The sequence below is a fragment of the Hydra vulgaris genome, chromosome 06 (assembly GCF_038396675.1).
Source record: "Hydra vulgaris chromosome 06, alternate assembly HydraT2T_AEP".
Taxonomy (NCBI): domain Eukaryota; kingdom Metazoa; phylum Cnidaria; class Hydrozoa; order Anthoathecata; family Hydridae; genus Hydra; species Hydra vulgaris.
Window position 1 is genome coordinate 40,321,019 of NC_088925.1, and position 19,106 is coordinate 40,340,124.

Below are 19,106 nucleotides of genomic sequence, written 5' to 3' on the forward strand. Positions count from 1 at the left end.
TTATAACATACAATTTTAAGAAAAATAAAAAACAATAATATAAGGAAGAATAATAAAAAAAAAAAGGTTGCTGCCCTAGCCTGAACCCTTAGTTACAGTGGTGCTCCTTTGCGGTAGCAGGCTATAAGGTAGTTGCTGTATGTACTGAAGCCCCTGGCAGCAGGCTATTTCAGTATGGTGTATGATGTATATATATATCTGTGTGTGTGTGTTTTTACAATTCTTCAAATCTAAAATTATAAATCGCATTCAAAAATCTATATATATGACATGAATCTTAACAAAAATAGTTACCAACAATGTAGATTACACTCAATTTGTATATACATAATTTTTATTTATTGTTATATATCAACATATATAGTTACCTTGATATCTTAATTAGAATATTCATGGCATGGCTGCTAAAAATATTATTGCATCACCACTTGTCACTTTTGAAAGACCAGTGTTTCAGATGTTTATGGGTGAAATGATTTTATCTCAAGCCAGTGTGGTTCGATATTATGATACATCAAATCGTTTAAATAGTTTAACTGGAACTTTGTATATAACAAACTTTAAATTAGCATTTATCTGTTCACTCAAAAGTGTTTCTAAACAGACATCTGGGTTTAGTGAAAAATATTTAGAAGAACCAATTGATCACAATGATTTAATACCACTAACTGTCATCAGTAATATTTATGGTATTTCTAATATGAAACAAAAACGTAAAAAACTAAAGAATGTTATGATAGAACTCTCAAGTCAGTGCGATATACTTGAAATAGAAACAAAAGACTTTAGAATTGTTCAATATGATTTTAAATCCTCAGGAAGTCAGAATAAGCGTTCTTGTTTTCAAATGATATCCCATTATGCTTTTCCAACAACAGTTTTTCGTTTATTTGCATTTGATTATGGTAACAGTTATGTTACAAGCAATAGTAGTGCATTTTGTTTTTTTAAAACTAAAAAAGATTATGAGCTCAATATTAGCCGATTGCATGCTTCACAAAACTGGCGTGTAACTGATATCAATGAAAAGTTTGCTATTGATGAATCGCTGCCAAAGTTTATTGTTTGCCCTGCATCTCTAGAAGATAATGATATTGAACAAATTGCTAAAAGCTATGTTAAAAAAAGATTTCCAGTATGGATTTGGAGCAATCCTAGTTCAGGTTGCTCTCTTTTGATCTCATCTCATCTGAGGTATTTTAAAAGTATTTTTTATAATAAATTATAAATGTGTATAAATTTTTTTTGAACTATCTAATATATACACTTATATATATTAGGTTGTTTTCAAATAACAACATTCAAAAAAAAATGTCTGAACCTGTAATTGTTTTTTTTTATTTGTGTAAATAAACTGTAATTGTTTTATTTATATAATATATATATATGTGTGTGTGTGTGTGTGTGTGTGTGTGTGTGTGTGTGTGTGTATATATATATATATTTATATATATACATATATATATATATATATATATATATATATATATATATATATATATATATATATATGTATATATATTATATATGTGTATATATTATATATGTGTATATATTATATATGTGTATATATTATATATGTATATATATTATATATGTATATATATGTGTGTGTATATATATATATACACACATATATATACAGGATGGTCATTATTAGGTTAGCTTACTTAAAATAATCTTCTTCTTTTTTTTTTTCGCCAAATAAATTGAATTAAAAATAGCGAAAAGAATGCATTGAATAAATGCTAGATACAATAATTTTGAAAAACTGGTGAAAAAAGCCCCCATTTCATAAAAAATAAACAGAAAAGTTTTGCTGCAATTTAAAATAAAACGCTTTTATTTGTTTGGCAAGCACTTTTTTATGCGCTTGAAGTTTTTTCTTTGTGATGGCCCTTGAGTAGAAATCTTTCGTCTTCCTGCTGAAAAATGTGCTTCTTACTTAACTTCTTGGATTCAAGCTGGCATGGAATCTTTAACTCCCTCTTGACAATTCCAGGTCAAGCCTAACTCTTCTCCGTGGTTTTCCTCACATTGTGTTGCTGCAATTTCTAATCAAAACTGTTACTTCCATATCTGTCAGCAAAACAATTCTCCAGAAAACAGGCGTCTGTTTATTACTGCCAGAAATCATTGTAAAAAGGTTTTGTCTAACACCAAAGCCCGCTATTCCCAGGTCATGAAATCTTGTAATTTATCACAAAAATTAGGCTCTCGCGACTTCTGGAGGATCTTTAATAGTATCAATAATAAGGGCAAATCTGTTATTCCACCTCTCTTGTATGGTTCAGACTTTGTGACCTCACCTAAAGATAAAGCTAAATTGTTTGCTAAGAACTTTTCATCAAGATCATCTCTTGATTCCACCAGTTGCATTCTACCTGTTATAACTGTCAAACAGGTTGATCAATTGCTTAACATTCGTATCACTCCATCTTCTGTATCTAAAGTGATTTCCTACTTAGACTCTTCTACAGCTTGTGGTCTAGACAAACAATCTCTCATCTTGAATCTAATAACTTACTTTCCAATTATCAATATGGATTTTGTTCTTCCCGTTCTACAGCTGATTTGCTGACAGTAATAACGAATAGGTTTTATCATGCATTAGATAAAGGTGGAGAGGTTAAGGCTATTGCTCTTGACATTTCTAAAGCTTTTGATAAAGTTTGGCATGCTGGTCTTCTCCATAAGTTTTCTTCTTACAGTATATCTGGTAATGTCTTTACGATTATTGAATCATTCCTTTCCAATTGTAGTATAAAAGTTGTCCTCGATGGACAGCACTCTTCTTTATATCCTGTAACTTCAGGGGTTCTTCAAGATTCAATCATTAGCCCTACACTCTTTTTAATTTACATTAATAATCTTCCAGATATTCTTACATCCAAGGTGGCATTGTTCCCTGATAATACTTCATTTATTCTCACAGTGGCTGGTGAACTTTAATTCAGATAAAACTCAATTTTTTCAGCCAATCATTATTGCAGTAATATAGATCTTCCTATATTTATGAACAGTAATGTACTCGATGAGTCATCTACCCTTCATCTTCTAGGATTAACTCTTACTTTCAATCTTTCTTGGAAACCATATATCAAGTTCATTGCAAAATTAGCATCTGCTAAGATTTCATCTCTTTATCAAGCTCGACACTTTCTTTCTTTGGATTCTATTCTCTTTCTATAAATCTCAAATCCAGCTTTGTATCACTACTGTTGCCATATCTGGGTCGGATCAACTAATGATCAACTAATGCCCTTTCTCTTTTAGACAAGGTGCAAAAATACATTGTAAACATAGTTGGACCTGCTCTTGCAGCCAACCTCCAACCATTATCACATTGTCATAATGTTGCTTCTCTTTCTCTTTTCTACGAATATTATAATGGGTGCTGCTCTAAAAGTGCTAGCGTCTTTTGTGCCATCTACTAAAATTTGTTCTCATGCTACTTGTCACTCAATTAAGTCTTATCCTTTTTCTGTGACTGTTCCTAAGTGCTCTAAAAACTCTTATACGTCTAGTTTTTTTTCCTCAAACATCAGTTCTGTGGAATTCACTTCCTTCATCTTGCTTTCCTGATTTATATAATTTGCAATCTTTTAAGTCATCTGTCAATTGTTATCCTGCTCTACAATCTTCATCTTTTCTCTTCCAGTAACTTCCAACTCTAATAGTGGTTGTTTGCAGCCTAGTTGGAAGCAAAGATGTCAAAAAAGTTTCATCTGAGCAATAGTTAGGAGTTGTCCATATGTATGCTTTTACTTCGACCCTACCCCTCACCCTGCATTTGCTATACACTTTTTTGAGTACCCTCCACCTCTCTTAAAGTACCTACGCTTTTAACCTACCTACCCAACCTTTTATGGTTAAATTTTAATTTAGTGAATTTTTTTTAATTTAGTGTTTCCTTTTATTTATAATTGATCCTTGCCCCCATCTCATATACCTGATTTGCAGACTCTCTCTGAGTGTTTGTACTTTATGGACGATCACTAAAGAAATCGTTTTATGAATGCTACATACAAAAATTAATAATAATTTTATATCTCTGATTTTAATTAATAGAGAAAAAATTTTTTCTTATCTCTGCTCATTTTAAAAACTCTTAAAATTAGTTATTTATAACTTTATTAATATTATTGATGCATGTAACTGATGCATGTAAATAATTAAATAATAAACTAATAAACTTTTAATATATAAAGTAAATAAATTAATGTAATTTTTTCATTTGTTACTCACTCATTTTTTTTAAATAAAAAATTATTTGTAGTTGCAAAGCCAAAAATTAGAAATTTAAGAAACAATCATTTAAAAATATAAAAATTTAACATTTTATTTCATTTATGCAAATGTTGAAAAAAGAAAAAATTTTGTTAATATCAAACATTAAAAAAAATGTAATATTAAATTTTATTATTTGATATTAAAAAAAGAAAAGAAAATAAACATTCCCTTATAGTAATAATAAAAAAGAAGTTAAATAACATTTAACTCGTTTTGCGGTAATTAATATTATTGCAGTAATTTTAAAAAGTTAATGTCTTTAAAAAATAAAAAAATTAAGAAAATTTTAAGATTTCAAATATTACATTAAGCTAATGCATTAAGCATTTTTTATTTAAAACAAGGCCTGGTATATATATTCATATATATATATATATATATATATATATATATATATATATATATATATATATATATATATATATATATATATATATATATATTCAATATATATATATATATATATATATATATATATATATATATATATATATATTTATGTATATATATATATATATATATATATATATATATATATATATATATATATATATATATATATATATATATATATATATATATAAAAGGTTAGATGAAAAAAAAAAACTTTGTGATAGTGCTTAAAGTTTCATGCCATTTTCTGCACTCATCAGCCATATATTTAAATCAAGGAAATACTGTTTAAAAATATAATTTAAAAATCTTTACAAAATTAAAAAAACAACAACAATGGAATGAGTTCTGATGTCAAATAATGATAATAATTATAGTAATAGTAATAATAATAACAATATATGGAAAAACATCTTTTCTGATCGCCAGTGATATCTGGAAGTTAGTTATAGTTGCATGCCAGGTGTAAAATCTATTATAAATTTGCACAACAGATACATTTTATGCAATGATACAAACTCTAATCAAGAAAACTGTAATTGCTTTAATAAAAATCTCTGTCCATTGTTCAATAAATATTTAACAAGCAACATTGTATATCAAGCAACTGTAACCACTGCTAATCACGATTCCTCTCCTAATGAAAAATCCTACATTGATATAAGTGAAACTCCTTTTAAATTAAGATATGCTAATCATGTTAAATTTTTTAACATTTCTAAATACAAAAATGATACTGATCTCTCAAAGCAGGTATGGAAGTTAAAAGAAGCTAATTTAGTTTCTATAATTAATTGGAAAATTCTCAGGCGATGTAAAGCATATAATCCAACATCCAAATCTTGTAAATTATGTCTCACTGAAAAATATAAAATCCTAAATTATAAAAATCCTAATCTATTGAAAGGAGTGAGATTGTTTCTAAGTGCAGACATTTTCCTTCCATTTTACAAACAGATTCCTTCTTTCCCAATTTGACACTAGCGATTAGAAAAAATGTTTTTCCATATTATTAGTATTAATATTATTGTTATTATTGTTATTATTATTGTTATTACTATTATTATCATTATTATTATATGATGTCAGAACTCATTCCATTGTTTTTTTTTTTAATTTTGTAATGGTTTTTAATTGTATTTTTAAACAGTCTTTTCTTGTTATAAATATATATAGCTGATGAGTGCCGAAACTTTAAGTACAATCAAAAAGTTATTTTTTTTCTTCTAACCTCTTATTTATTGATCTATTTTGTAATTATTTCACTTTATATCGATCACTCTCAAATCAAAAAAGAGTTGATTAATCAAAACAACAATATATATATATATATATATATATATATAATATATATATATATATATATATATATATATATATATATATATATATATATATCTATAGTTTTTTGGCTGTGTGAAGAGCGGAAGGAAAAAAGTGAGTCTTATGCCAACATATACGTCACTTTTAATTACTTTTAAATTTCGTCAAACATTTCAGTGTTGGACGAAAGTAAAAACCATTAATTTAATTACAAATTAATCGTTTTTTAAAAAAACTACAAAAACGCAAATTTAATTGACCAGAATGTTTTTAAAAACATTCTGAATGTTTTTAAAACATTTTGAATGTTTTTAACAATATAAATAATGTTTTTATTTTAATTTTTTTTAATAAAATGTTTTTATTTTTATTTTTTTTAATAAAATGTTTTTATTTTTATTTTTTTTACTGTAAATCATGCGCGGAGTGTTGCTACATCGACTATCTTATAGCCTGACTCGCAAGGGAGTGCTGCTACATCGACTGACAAATAGCCTGACTCGCAAGGGAGTGCTGCTACATCGACTGACAAATAGCCTGACTCGCAAGGGAGTGCTGCTACATCGACTGACAAATAGCCTGACCCGCAAGGGAGTGCTGCTACATCGACTGAGGGTTTGGTTGGGGCAGGCAGTCTATCATTATTAAAGAAAAAAAATTCTGGTCTTGCATTTTAATTTTTACTTTTTGTCAACAAAATATAGAAAAAACTTTCGGACAACATCTAAGGGTTCTATATATATATATATATATATATATATATATATATATATATATATATATATATATATATATATATATTTATATATATATATATATGTATGTATATATATATATACACACACATATATATATATATACACACATATATATACATATACATATACGTATATATATATATATATATATATATATATATATATATATATATATATATATATATATACATATATATATATATATATATATATATATAAATATATATATATATATATATATATATATATATATATATATATATATATATATATATATATATATATAGAACCCTTAGATGTTGTCCGAAAGTTTTTCCATATTTTGTTGACAAAAAGTAAAAATTAAAATGCAAGACCGGAATTATTTTTTTTAATAATTGATAGACTGCCTGCCCCAACCAAACCCTCAGTCGATGTAGCAACACTCCCTTGCAGGTCAGGCTAAAAGATAGTAGATGAAGCAGCACTCCCTTGCGGGTCAGGCTATTTGTCAGTTGATGTAGCAGCACACCCTTGCAAGTCAGGCTATTTGTCAGTCGATGTAGCAGCACTCCCTTGCGAGTCAGGCTATAAGATAGTCGATGTAGCAACACTCCGCGCATGATTTACAGTAAAAAAACATTATAAAAAAAACATTTTATTAAAAAAATTAAAAATAAAAACATTTTATTAAATAAAATAAAAATAAAAACATTGTTTATATTGTTAAAAACATTCAGAATGTTTTTAAAACATTCTGGTCAATTAAATTTGCGTTTTTTTAAAAAACGATTTATTTGTAATTAAATTAATGGTTTTTACTTTCGTCCAACACGCAAATGTTGGATGAAAGTCAAAAGTAATTAAAAGTGACGTATGTGTTGGCGTAAGAATCACTTTTTTCCTTCCGCTCTTCCCAAAGACAACAAACTATAGATCTATATATATATACATATATATATATATATATATATATATATATATATATATATATAATATATATATATATATATATATATACATATAAAAATATATATATATAAATATATATATATATTTATATACATATATATATATATATATATATATATATATATGTATATATATATATATATATATATATATATATATATATATATATATATATATATATATATATATATATATATATATATATATATATATATATATATATAGATATGTATATATATGTATATACATATATATATATATATTTATTTATATATATATATTTGTATTTATATATATATATATATTTATATATATATATATACATATATATATGTATATATATATATATATATATATATATATATATATGTATATACATATATATATATTTATATTTATATATATATATATATATATATATATATATATATATGTATATATAGATATGTTTATATATGTATATACATATATATATATATATATATATATATATATATATATATATATATATATATATATATATATATATATATATATTTATTTATATATATATTAGGGTGTCCCAAAAAACAACATTTTTGAAAAATATATGCAGAGACCCCCTTAATGTGTTCTATCTAATACAAAAACACAAGATTAAAAATTTTTTTGAATAAAAAATATTTTAAGAGGTCCCTCAAGACCCTTGAATATTTAATGGATCCCTAATATTTTCAAAAAAAAAATTTTTCAAAAATATGTTAACCTGGTACTCAAATGAAGCGAAATATATAAAAATTTCAAAAATAGTATAGATTTCAAATATAGAATTGTTATTTTTGGTTTTATTACATGAAAAATTACGTTTTTTAACAAAAAACAAAAAAATGCATTTTTTATGTATTTTTATGACAATTTTGATAAATAAGTTAAAATTTTTTCAAATTAAATATTATTTTTAAATTTTTATATAATTTTGCTTCATTTGAGTACCAGATCGACATACTTTTAAAAAACTTTTTTTTTTGAAAATATTAGGGACCCATTAAATATTTGAGGGTCTTGAGGGATCCCTTAAAATATTTTTTATTCAAAAAAATTTTAAATCTAGTGTTTTTGTATTGGATAGAATAAATTAAGGGGTCTCTGCATATATTTTTCAAAAATGCTGTTTTATGGGACACCCTAATATATATATATATATATATATATATATATATATATATATATATATATATATATATATATATATATATATATATATATATATATATATATATATATATATATATATATATATAACCTCCAAGGTGAACAAGAATTTACTTCAAATAACCAAAAGTTCGAAAAACTGAAAATCTTTTTTAAAGTGACCAACTTTAAGTTACTATTAAATTTTAACAGTAGTAGAAAGTAAAAAAGAATAAAAACTTTGGAATAAGATGCGGTTTAAGTCTTTACCTTCTAAAAAAAAAAAATCTAAAATAAAGAAATAAAGTATTTACAATTTTTCAAAAAAAATTGTCCATTTTCGATTGCTTTTTTGCCTCTAAAGAATGTTTATCAAACATCTTTGATACTAGGTTTAGCGATTGTCGGATTTTGACGCCGTTATTTTCAAAAAGAGGCCAACATTCAATTAACTCTATTGCACGTGCAACCTCTGATAGTTTTGGCTTTACGGGAGGCAAATCATTCGAATCTTCATCTATCTCCTCATCTATCTCAGCACAATCGTTGATTAAAATGGAATCCAGAATTTCTTGATCTGTGATAGCAATTGCTTTGCTTGTACAAATATCAAAATTTATGTTTACGTAATCTTCAACAGCAAAATCTTTCTCTACTAAGCCACGTGATCTAAGCTCTTTGACTTGATCTGTGATAGCAATTCAAAAGGATCTTCTTCACCATTTATACTTGCAACCGGAATTTCCTTTGAGATGCCTGCCTTTCTAAAACAATTTATTACAATGTTAGTCAATACAGCATCCCATGACTTGACCAACATGCTCATAGCTTCAAGAATGATGATATTTGGGGTCGTTTTACCAGCATCGATGTATTTTATCTGACGCCTCACAATATTCGTGCGATAAAAAGTCTTCAATGCCCTTATGACTTCTTTGTCGATTGGTTGCGTTTTGGTGGTAAAAATACTAATTCAATTGCTTTGAGATTTTCAACATTAGGATGAGCTGGACAGTTATCTATGATTAGTGCAACTTTTCTACCCTCAGCATTAAACTTTGCGTCAAGTCTCCTTACATAATGAGTAAAGATTTTAGAGTCCATCCAGGAATTATTTTGGGACTTGTACTGACAAGGTAGACTTTTGACACCTTTTAAACATCGTGGTTTTTCTGCTTTTCCAATTATAAACATAGGCAGCATTACCAACCCCATTTCCTGCTGCTAAGCCTGTTAAATGAACTTTGCTTAATTTTCCTCCTGCACATCGTTTACCTTTTAGATGAAAGGTTTTTATTGGTGGCTGTTGATAAAATAAACCAAACTCATCAGCGTTGTAAACATCTCTCAATTCATACCTTATAAGGATAATGGGCAGATGGCTTTGCTCCCAACTTGATGTCTTTTCCGCTGTACATGACCTTTCCTCGCCAGAAATAGTTCAAAAAACAACATTATGTCTATTTTTCCACCGATCAAGTCACCCTTCTGAAGCCTTAAAATTCGCAATGTTGAGCTTTTTTGCAAAACCTAAAGCTTTTTCTCTAATGATGTCTCAACCAATCGGTACATTTTGTTCATGTGCACTCTTAAACCATTTATATACAGCTTTATCAACGGAATCATGCTTTCCCAAACTTAACTTTTGTCTCTTTGCTCCAATTTGACCTGACTCATACTTGCTAATTATGTTTTTTTATGCGTAATCCAGTAAGTTAAAGTGTTTTGAGGAACACTGAACTTTTTTGCAACATTTTTTTTAGTTAGTCCTTTTTCTAAATCTTTAAGAGCAAGATATTTTTCTTTGATTGTCAGAACTGTTTTCTTATGTTTAGATGCCATGTTGAAACTTCTACCGCACTACTTTGCAATGTCTTCGATTTTTTAATTATATTTTAATTACATTATTTCGTTTATATTATTTTGATAATGTTTAGTAACGTTACGTTTTGAAATGCAATGGAATGGTATCTTTAAACAAAGAAAAACTTCAAATAACTGACATGGTTTTCGTCAAGGGAGTAAAAAATTGTTTCAAATAACTGCGTGTTCGATTAACTGATGGGTTATTTGAACACGCAGTTATTCGAACAATGCATGGGTTTGTTAATGAAAATTCGCGGGGAATTAAAATTTCTTCGAATAAGCGGGAAATTTGAATAAGTGCCAGTTCCAATAACTGGGAGTTTACTGTATATATATATTCTCTCAAAAGCATAATTTTTATTAGCAAAAAAATTGGTCGCATAATAAACTGCAATGCTTTTTAAAAGGCACAGTTGTTGCAAAAAAAAAAAAAATTAAAAAAAAAATTAAAAAAGAGAGCCAAATGAATTGCAAATGTTTTGGATTGGACTAACTAATAATATAAAATTATTACACTCTAAATTATTTTGATAAAATTATTTATCTGATAAAATATAAAATCATTACACTTTTAATTATTGCATAATAATTTTTATTTTATGTAATGAGTTATGTATTTTATATATTATTTATTTTACTTTAATATAATATTCATTTTTATTGTGAAATAAATTATTAAGAATTATTATGTTTTATGCATTCTATTACAACAAGAAAATATAAAACATTTTTTATAAGCAGTAAAAACTTTTATAGCTCTTTGTCAAATTTTTTTATCAAATAATTAATGTTTTTAATAAATAAATGGAAAGCTAGTTTGAAAACCCAAAAACAATGCTCTTCTATAAAATTAGTTCACAGCATAATAAATGACGCTTGTTATTTATATATTCTTGTAACATTAACAATACAAACATATGCTTGTAAGAAGTATAAAACCAAATTTTGTATTTAATAAGCAATTTTTAATGAATCAACAGATAGCTCAAGCTAAAACCAAATGCTCTTGTAAGAAGCTGTTTAGAGGAGCAGCTTGCATAGCTTGCCTTGTTCGTTTTTAAAGAGCTTTTCTCTGCCCTCCTGCTCATTTACTCCCACTAAGGCCTGTATATATAATTCTACCTACCACCACTGCTTTCCATCACTACATTATTTTACTCATTGTTTTGTTTGTGGAGTTACAAAGATCTGTTTAAAAGTTCTCTACTATGTAAAATTAAAAATTTTATTAAAAGTAAAAAAATTTTATTGTGTTTTTTATTTCTTTAGAAATTCCTCGAGTAAAGATCCCATGTCTCATCAAATGATTCCGTCAAAGCTATTGAATTCTTTGAAGTCTTCTTCTATCGTTGGTAATGGAGAGAGTTTTTCAATTGATTTAAATAACATTTCTGATTTTCCTTCTCTAAAACAGTTGCAAATAAGTTATCAAAAAATTCACAAGTACTGTACCTTTCATTCAAGTAAAGAATTTTGGAGTTCTGATTCCAGTTGGTTGACTAGCATTGAAGAGACAGGGTAATATAATAATAAGATAATAATAATAGTTATGGTAAAAATATTCGAGCCTTCCCAGGAAACGCGTGCAAATTTTTGTCTTGATGTCCACGCATGAGTATTTTATTTTAGACAACTTGGTCACAGCCGGTTGCAAGTTTTATTATATTAAGTGTTGCGGAAAAAACTAAGTTTCAAAAATAAAGAAAGCAAAACTAACAAAATAGGATATTAAAATAGATTTAAATAGAAAAAAATAAAAAACATTAGTAATTTAAATAATTTGTGTACTGTTTTATTTTTGTTTCTTTAGAGTGGTTGTTATTTTACAGCAACAAAATTGGATAAGGCAAAGCCTTATCCAATTTCATTTGTTTTAAAAAGTCAACATTAAAAATAATTGTTTTCCAGTTTCCAGTTTTGTGAATGCTATACATGGTAGCCTGATCAGTAGTGTCAAAGCATAGCCTATGAAAAAACCGACCAATTTGAAACGAATCAAGTATAGTTCTGTATAGCTAAAAATTGTTCCTCTCCTGTTCCATGGTCCAATCCTGGCACACCAAGTAGGTGGGTCTCATTGTTCAATCTTATAAGGACACACAGATGGCCTTTTGTCTCATCTGTTGCACCTGTAAAATCCTTAATCATTTTCCTATCAAAATGTAAAATTACTGGTGTACCAGTGTTGGTAACCATTTTACTTATATTACCTCTCAGAATAGCTGCATCCTCCCATATGATTTTGTCAGATATTCTGTGATTGGAGCTGAGGGATAATATAATACCATCAATATTTCCACCAGCGCTGGACTTAACTTATAAGTGCATTTGCTTGATTGTTAGAAATTCCCATTCCAATTGCTGTTCTAGCAGTTTTTGACACAATATCTCTAGGAAATATGAGTACCTAACCTTTAGCAGCTTTCTTCCTTTTGGGTCAAGTTATCTCAAAATCCCCATCATCAAAACTTTGATCAGTACACTCAAGTTCCCAATCATCAAAACTAACTTTATTTTCAGTTAAAAATCTTGCTGATATTTCTGTTTCTGCTTGTACAGAAGAGGTTTCCTGACTTTCTCTTAATTTAGCTCTCACACTGGCCTGCTCAAAATGACCATCAAGTTCTCCTATTACCATTTTTCGGCTTTCCATCTGGTTCTGAATAGAAATTAAATCTTCTTCCTTGACCAATTCAGTATGCGTCTATTAGACTGCAAGCCATAATTGTAATATGTATATATATATATATATATATATATATATATATATATATATATATATATATATATACATAAATATATATATATATATACATATATATATATATATATACATATATATATATATATACATATATATATAAATATATATATATATATATATATATATATATATATATATATACATATATATATATATATATATATATATATATATATATATATATATATATATATATATATATATATATATATATATATATATATATATATAAAGTACTACAAAATTGTTCATTACATTTTTTTTTTAATGTTTTGGCATAATATTTTTAAATATTACAACTTAAAAGATCGCAAATTATATAAATCAGGAAAACAAGTTGAAGGGAGCAAATTCCAAAGAACTGATGTTCGAGGAAAAAACTTGACAAAAAGGAATTTAGGAAGCACTTAGAAACAGTCACAGTAAAAGGATAAGACTTGATAAGTTCATATGACCAGTGTAAGAATTCATTAAAAACAATATTTTAAAAAAGCAACTACAACACAGAAATATAGAGTAAAGCTCTATATTTAAATAGCTTTTAAAAAGCTATTTAAGTTTTTAGTTTTATATTTTTAATTGAAAACTTAAAAATAAAGTATAAAGTGTAATCTATTTATTCTAAAAACAAAATAACTTTTTAATTCGCAACATTTTTATAGTTGCAATTTTAACTTAGTATGTGAAATACAACTTAAAGCTAAAATAATAGGCTCGAATTTAGTTATCACAAATTGCGATATTTGGAAATATTTCTGGTCATCAAACTCTCTTTATTAAAAACTGTGAACACAAACAAAATTATACTAAAGCTATTTGCACATCGTTTGAAACATGAAAATCAATATTTGTTAAGAACTTTGAGAAATTATATATTTAAAAATTTAAATGTTTTAAATTAAAAATTAATTAACTGATAATAAAAATAATTATAAAAAATATATATTTTAAGATAATTTATTAGAGTTTTTTTGTTTTATTTTAAAATTACTGTGAAAACTCCTCTGTATTTAAGTTTATATACATATCTGCTAAAGAGTTATGAGCATTTAACTTATAAGAAAATGTTTAGATTTAAATAAGATATAAATTTTATATCTTTTTTCGCAATTTATTTTAAAATATTTGATCACCACTAAATTTTTGACTGTTGTGATTTGTGATTGTTTAATATTACATTGTAATGTATCTTTTATTTTTCTATTTTTATCTGATGATTCATTTAAAATTAAAGTATTAAAGTTTAAATCATAAGTTTTAATAATGATAAAAATAATATTAATAAAAATAGTAGTAATAATATAGTTTTATTTTTTAAGATTTTTTATCATAATTCAGATCAATAGATTTTTTATTGAATAACAGTTATAGAGTTTAGTGATAAAAAGTTTTCCATTTTTTAAAAGTTAAAAATTTAAAGACCACAAGCATTATCAAATAGCGCAATTCGCAATCACTTAATTTGAGCCTTCATCTTTTTTCATAAACAGTTATAAATTTATAATTAGATATTTGTTCATTTTAACTTAAATTACATAACTCAAAACAATTTTAAAAGTATTTTAGTAATTTATTTAAGTTTTAATTACAAAAGCTCTTTTAATTACACGCTCTCTAGCTTAGAGTTAAATTCAGTGCAATTTTTTTAACTTTTCAAATAACAAAAAAAAAAAAAATCACATAGAAAAGAGTGAGCAATGAACCTTAATATATGAAAATAGAAAATGTGAAATAAAATAATATTTGTAAAATAATCAATAGTTTTAATAAAAAAGTGAGCTAATATACTAAAAGCATAAACTAAAAAAAGTTAAATCCAATGTTCTTATTAACAATTTTTCTATAAAACTTTGAATAAATAAGTTGCTTGAATAAGTAAATAACATAAAATCAATCGTTGCTGATGATTGTTTCTCATCATGAAGGGAGCAAATTCTAAAGAACTGATGTGGAAAAAACTAGATGAAAAAGAATTTTCGGAGCACTTAGGAGCAGTCACAGTTTATCTTTAATAAGTTTATCTTAATCCATATTGATCATGAGAAAGTAAGTTATTAGGTTCAAGATAAAAGAAAAAAAAAGTGTTTGTTAAATAAAGACTCAAAAACTTGCTTATGATAGGAAAAAAACTAATGGGACAGTAGTAAGACAAGTCAGATCAATCTCCAGAATTATTGAAAATAAGGATAACAGAAGCCACTATCCAGCAGGCTGGAAAACAAGACTCTGATAAGCACTTCTGCAAGACTATTACAGGTATATTGTCTTGATCACAAGCTGTAGAAGAGTCTAAGCAGAAAATCACTTTAGAAACAGAAGCTGGAATGATACAAAAGTCAGGTAATGGATTAACTTGTTTGTCGGCTATATCAGGTAGAACGTGACTAATGGAATCAAAAGATGATGTTGATGAGAAGTTCTTTGCAAACAATTCAGCTTTGTCTGTAGGTGAAGTGACAAAATCTAAACCATACACGAGAGGTGGAATAACAGATTTATCCTTGTTATAAATACTGTTAAAGATTCTCCAGAAGTCACGAGAGCCTAATTTTAAAGATGAAATACGAGATTTTGTGACCTGAGAATAGTGGGCTTTGACATTAGACAAAACCTTTTTACAATGTAAAAGTAGTGAACAGACGTCTGTTTTCTGGAGAATTGTTTTGGTGGTAGTAAGTAATAATTAAGATTAGAAATTGCAGCAGCACAATGAAAGGAAAACCATGGAGAAGAGTGAGGCTTGACTTGAAATCATACAGAGAGAATAAAAGATTCTTGAAGATAATCTCAACTTTCAAACTGTAATTTTTCCGTTTCATAAAACTGTCAGTTACAACCTTCTTGCTCTGAGTCTGTGATGCGTATTGTAGGTCTTTACTTAAGAAATTATTATAAAATAAATGTTTTTATAAAATTAGCTTGTTTTGAATATTCTAGTTGACTGGCCCTGCAAAAGCACGGTTTTTCGCAACTATCCCACACTGACCTTTCTATACTTCTTTCTTATATATACATCATAGCTGTCCGGACCCATTGTGCAAAAAAAAATTGTCACACACCTTTTCTGCATACATAGAGCCTATAAAAGATTTTAAAAATATTTTGTTTTTCACTTGCATAACTTTGATAGCTCAGTAGTTTGATGTGCTGTCATTGGTGTTGTTTTGCAAGGGTTCAAATCCACTCCTCAGCACAATACATTTTTAATTAATCCAATCTGTCCATATATACTTAAAGCATAAATATAGATATAAAAAATATAAATAAAAACAGCAAAATAGACTTTTATTTGTTAAAATAAAATTTTAAAGTTTTTGCTAGCTACACGCTTTTTTTTTGTTTTTGTTTCCAGAGTAGTATAATAGTAGTAAATAGTAAAATAACAATGATGATATTTACAACTTATGTAAATTTACTACTAAATCTAAAACTTTTTTTCTCATAATTAATGCCCTCATAATTTCTAACCTAATATGTAAAGTTTAGATTTTCTCTATGTTTTCTAACATATTGCTGTTGATTTTTTTTAATGAAATAAGAGAGTAAGCAGTTAAAAAATTTCTTTGTTAGTTTTTACTGTCTGAAATATCTTTTAGTAATGCTCTCAGAAACACTAAGTGTCTTTAACTGGGTCTTTAAATAACAATGCTGAATATCATTAATGAACAACACTGAATATATTTGAAGAACAATACTGAGTGTTTTTAATATACAACACCAAATATTTTTATTAAACATTCGATCTCTAATTTTAAACCATGCCAGGCAAAGTAAAAAATTTTAGTTTAAAAAAGAAAAAATTTTATAAAGATGTTGACATTATAGCACAAAAAACTATAAAATACTTTCTTGTATCAGCGTAATTAAAGTATTAGTCAAAGTTATAGTGTAGAAGCAGTGAAAAAGGTTGAAAAATTCAATTTGTTATTGTGGTACAAGATTTTTCAAATTCTTTTTAAGTAACTTTATTTATTCTGAACTTTATTATTGCTTTCACAAGTTATGTTAATTTTTCATTCATTTTTGCATTTGAATATTTATACATTTTTTAAGTAGATGACATTATTGTGATTTGTACTAGATCAGGTGGCTACATTATTTTTTTCAAAGTTTTTTTCATAGCATTTTTCTATTGCACTTTGGTGTTTCTTTGTTGTTTTTATCTGTTCATTTTTTTAGGTTTTATTAAAAGGTTCTTTTTGTTTTCTAGGTGTTGTCATATTGTTTTTAACTATTGTCATGGTGTTTTTTTGTTTTGTTTTTTTAATACTTTTTATTGTTATTTTAATTTAGTAATTAGCATTATCTATAATTTTAGCTTTCGTAGTGACTTTTTTATTTCTTCTGTTTTTAGGTGGCTTCATTATGTTTCTTCTTGTTTAAAAATAGCAAAATCATTAGCAAAAAAAATTCAAAAAAACCATTTAAATGTTTTAATAGAAGAAAGTACTGGACACGACTTTTCAATTCTTGTTGCATCCTTAGTCCAAATTATGCTAGATCCATATTATCGTACTCATTTAGGACTAAAAGCTCTTATACAGAAAGACTGGGTTTTAAAAGGTCATCCTTTTTCTACAAGACTTGGTACATTATCTTTTCATTCAATTAATAAAACTGATTTTAATGGTCAAAGTCCTGTTTTTCTGTTATTTTTTGATTGTTTACACCAACTTATAAACCAGTATCCAGTATATTTTGAATACACAGATCTATATTTGGTCCTAGTAATGGATTGTGCTTATTCATCTTTGTTTGAAACATTTATATTTAATTCAGAAATGGAAAGTGAAAAACATTCAAAAGACGTAAAATTGGTATCAGTATGGGACTTTCTTGAAAGCAATATATCTGAAGCTAAATTTCAATCACTTTTTACTAATCTTGCATTTAAGTTTAATAAATCATGCAGCAAAGAGTACATTTATCCTTCATGTAAAGTCAGTAATATTATATTTTGGTCTAAATATTTTTTAAGATGGTTATCAATCATCAATAAAAATTTAGTATGTTTCTCTGGTATTGTATTGCAATTACAGCAAAATCAGTTCAATGAAGAAGTTGAATATTTAACGCATCGCCTTATGCAACTGCAGTTGCAATTCAGTATAAAGAGTTCAGTAAGTAATCAATCCTTAAGTTCAATCAATCAATCAAAAAAAAAAAAGATAAATGAAGCTCAATCAAATAACATTAAAAAAGATTTAATCAACGCTACTTTTGGTTTTCATCTATTGAAATTAATTTAGTTTTAATGTTACATAATTTGTTATAAAGTATTTTTAATATTTTATATTTTTATATTTTCACAGTTTTCAACTTTCATATTTCACTTAATGTTTTTTTATTTAAAGGATTTTTATTTATTATAATTTTTGGTTAATACAACTTCTTAATAGTAAATTTTAAGCTCTATATATATATATATATATATATATATATATATATATATATATATATATATATAAATATATACATATATATATATATATATATATATATATATATATATACATATATATATATATATATATATATATATATATATATATATATATATATATATATATATATATATCAATGATCGT

The 19,106-nt window shown here is 25.9% G+C and overlaps 1 protein-coding gene across 1 annotated transcript; it reads left to right on the plus strand.

Annotated features, from left to right (window-relative positions):
* Positions 1-349: 349 nt before the first annotated feature.
* LOC100214962 (myotubularin-related protein 10-B) lies at positions 350-18,863 on the plus strand. Its single transcript, XM_065800142.1, has 3 exons — positions 350-1,194; positions 12,024-12,272; positions 17,873-18,863. Exons 1-3 carry the CDS (start codon positions 398-400, stop codon positions 18,765-18,767), a joined length of 1,941 nt encoding a protein of 646 aa, XP_065656214.1. The 5' UTR covers positions 350-397; the 3' UTR covers positions 18,768-18,863.
* The last annotated feature ends 243 nt before the right edge of the window (positions 18,864-19,106 follow it).

What these genes read in the sequence shown, in the direction of transcription:
- LOC100214962 (XM_065800142.1), top strand. Translation starts at nt 398, where the DNA reads ATGGCTGCTAAAAATATTATTGCATCACCACTTGTCACTTTTGAAAGA. An exon ending in TTGATCTCATCTCATCTGAG is followed by an intron (nt 1,195 to 12,023) that starts GTATTTTAAAAG and finishes TTATTTCTTTAG; the next exon opens with AAATTCCTCGAGTAAAGATC. An exon ending in ACTAGCATTGAAGAGACAGG is followed by an intron (nt 12,273 to 17,872) that starts GTAATATAATAA and finishes TTCTGTTTTTAG; the next exon opens with GTGGCTTCATTATGTTTCTT.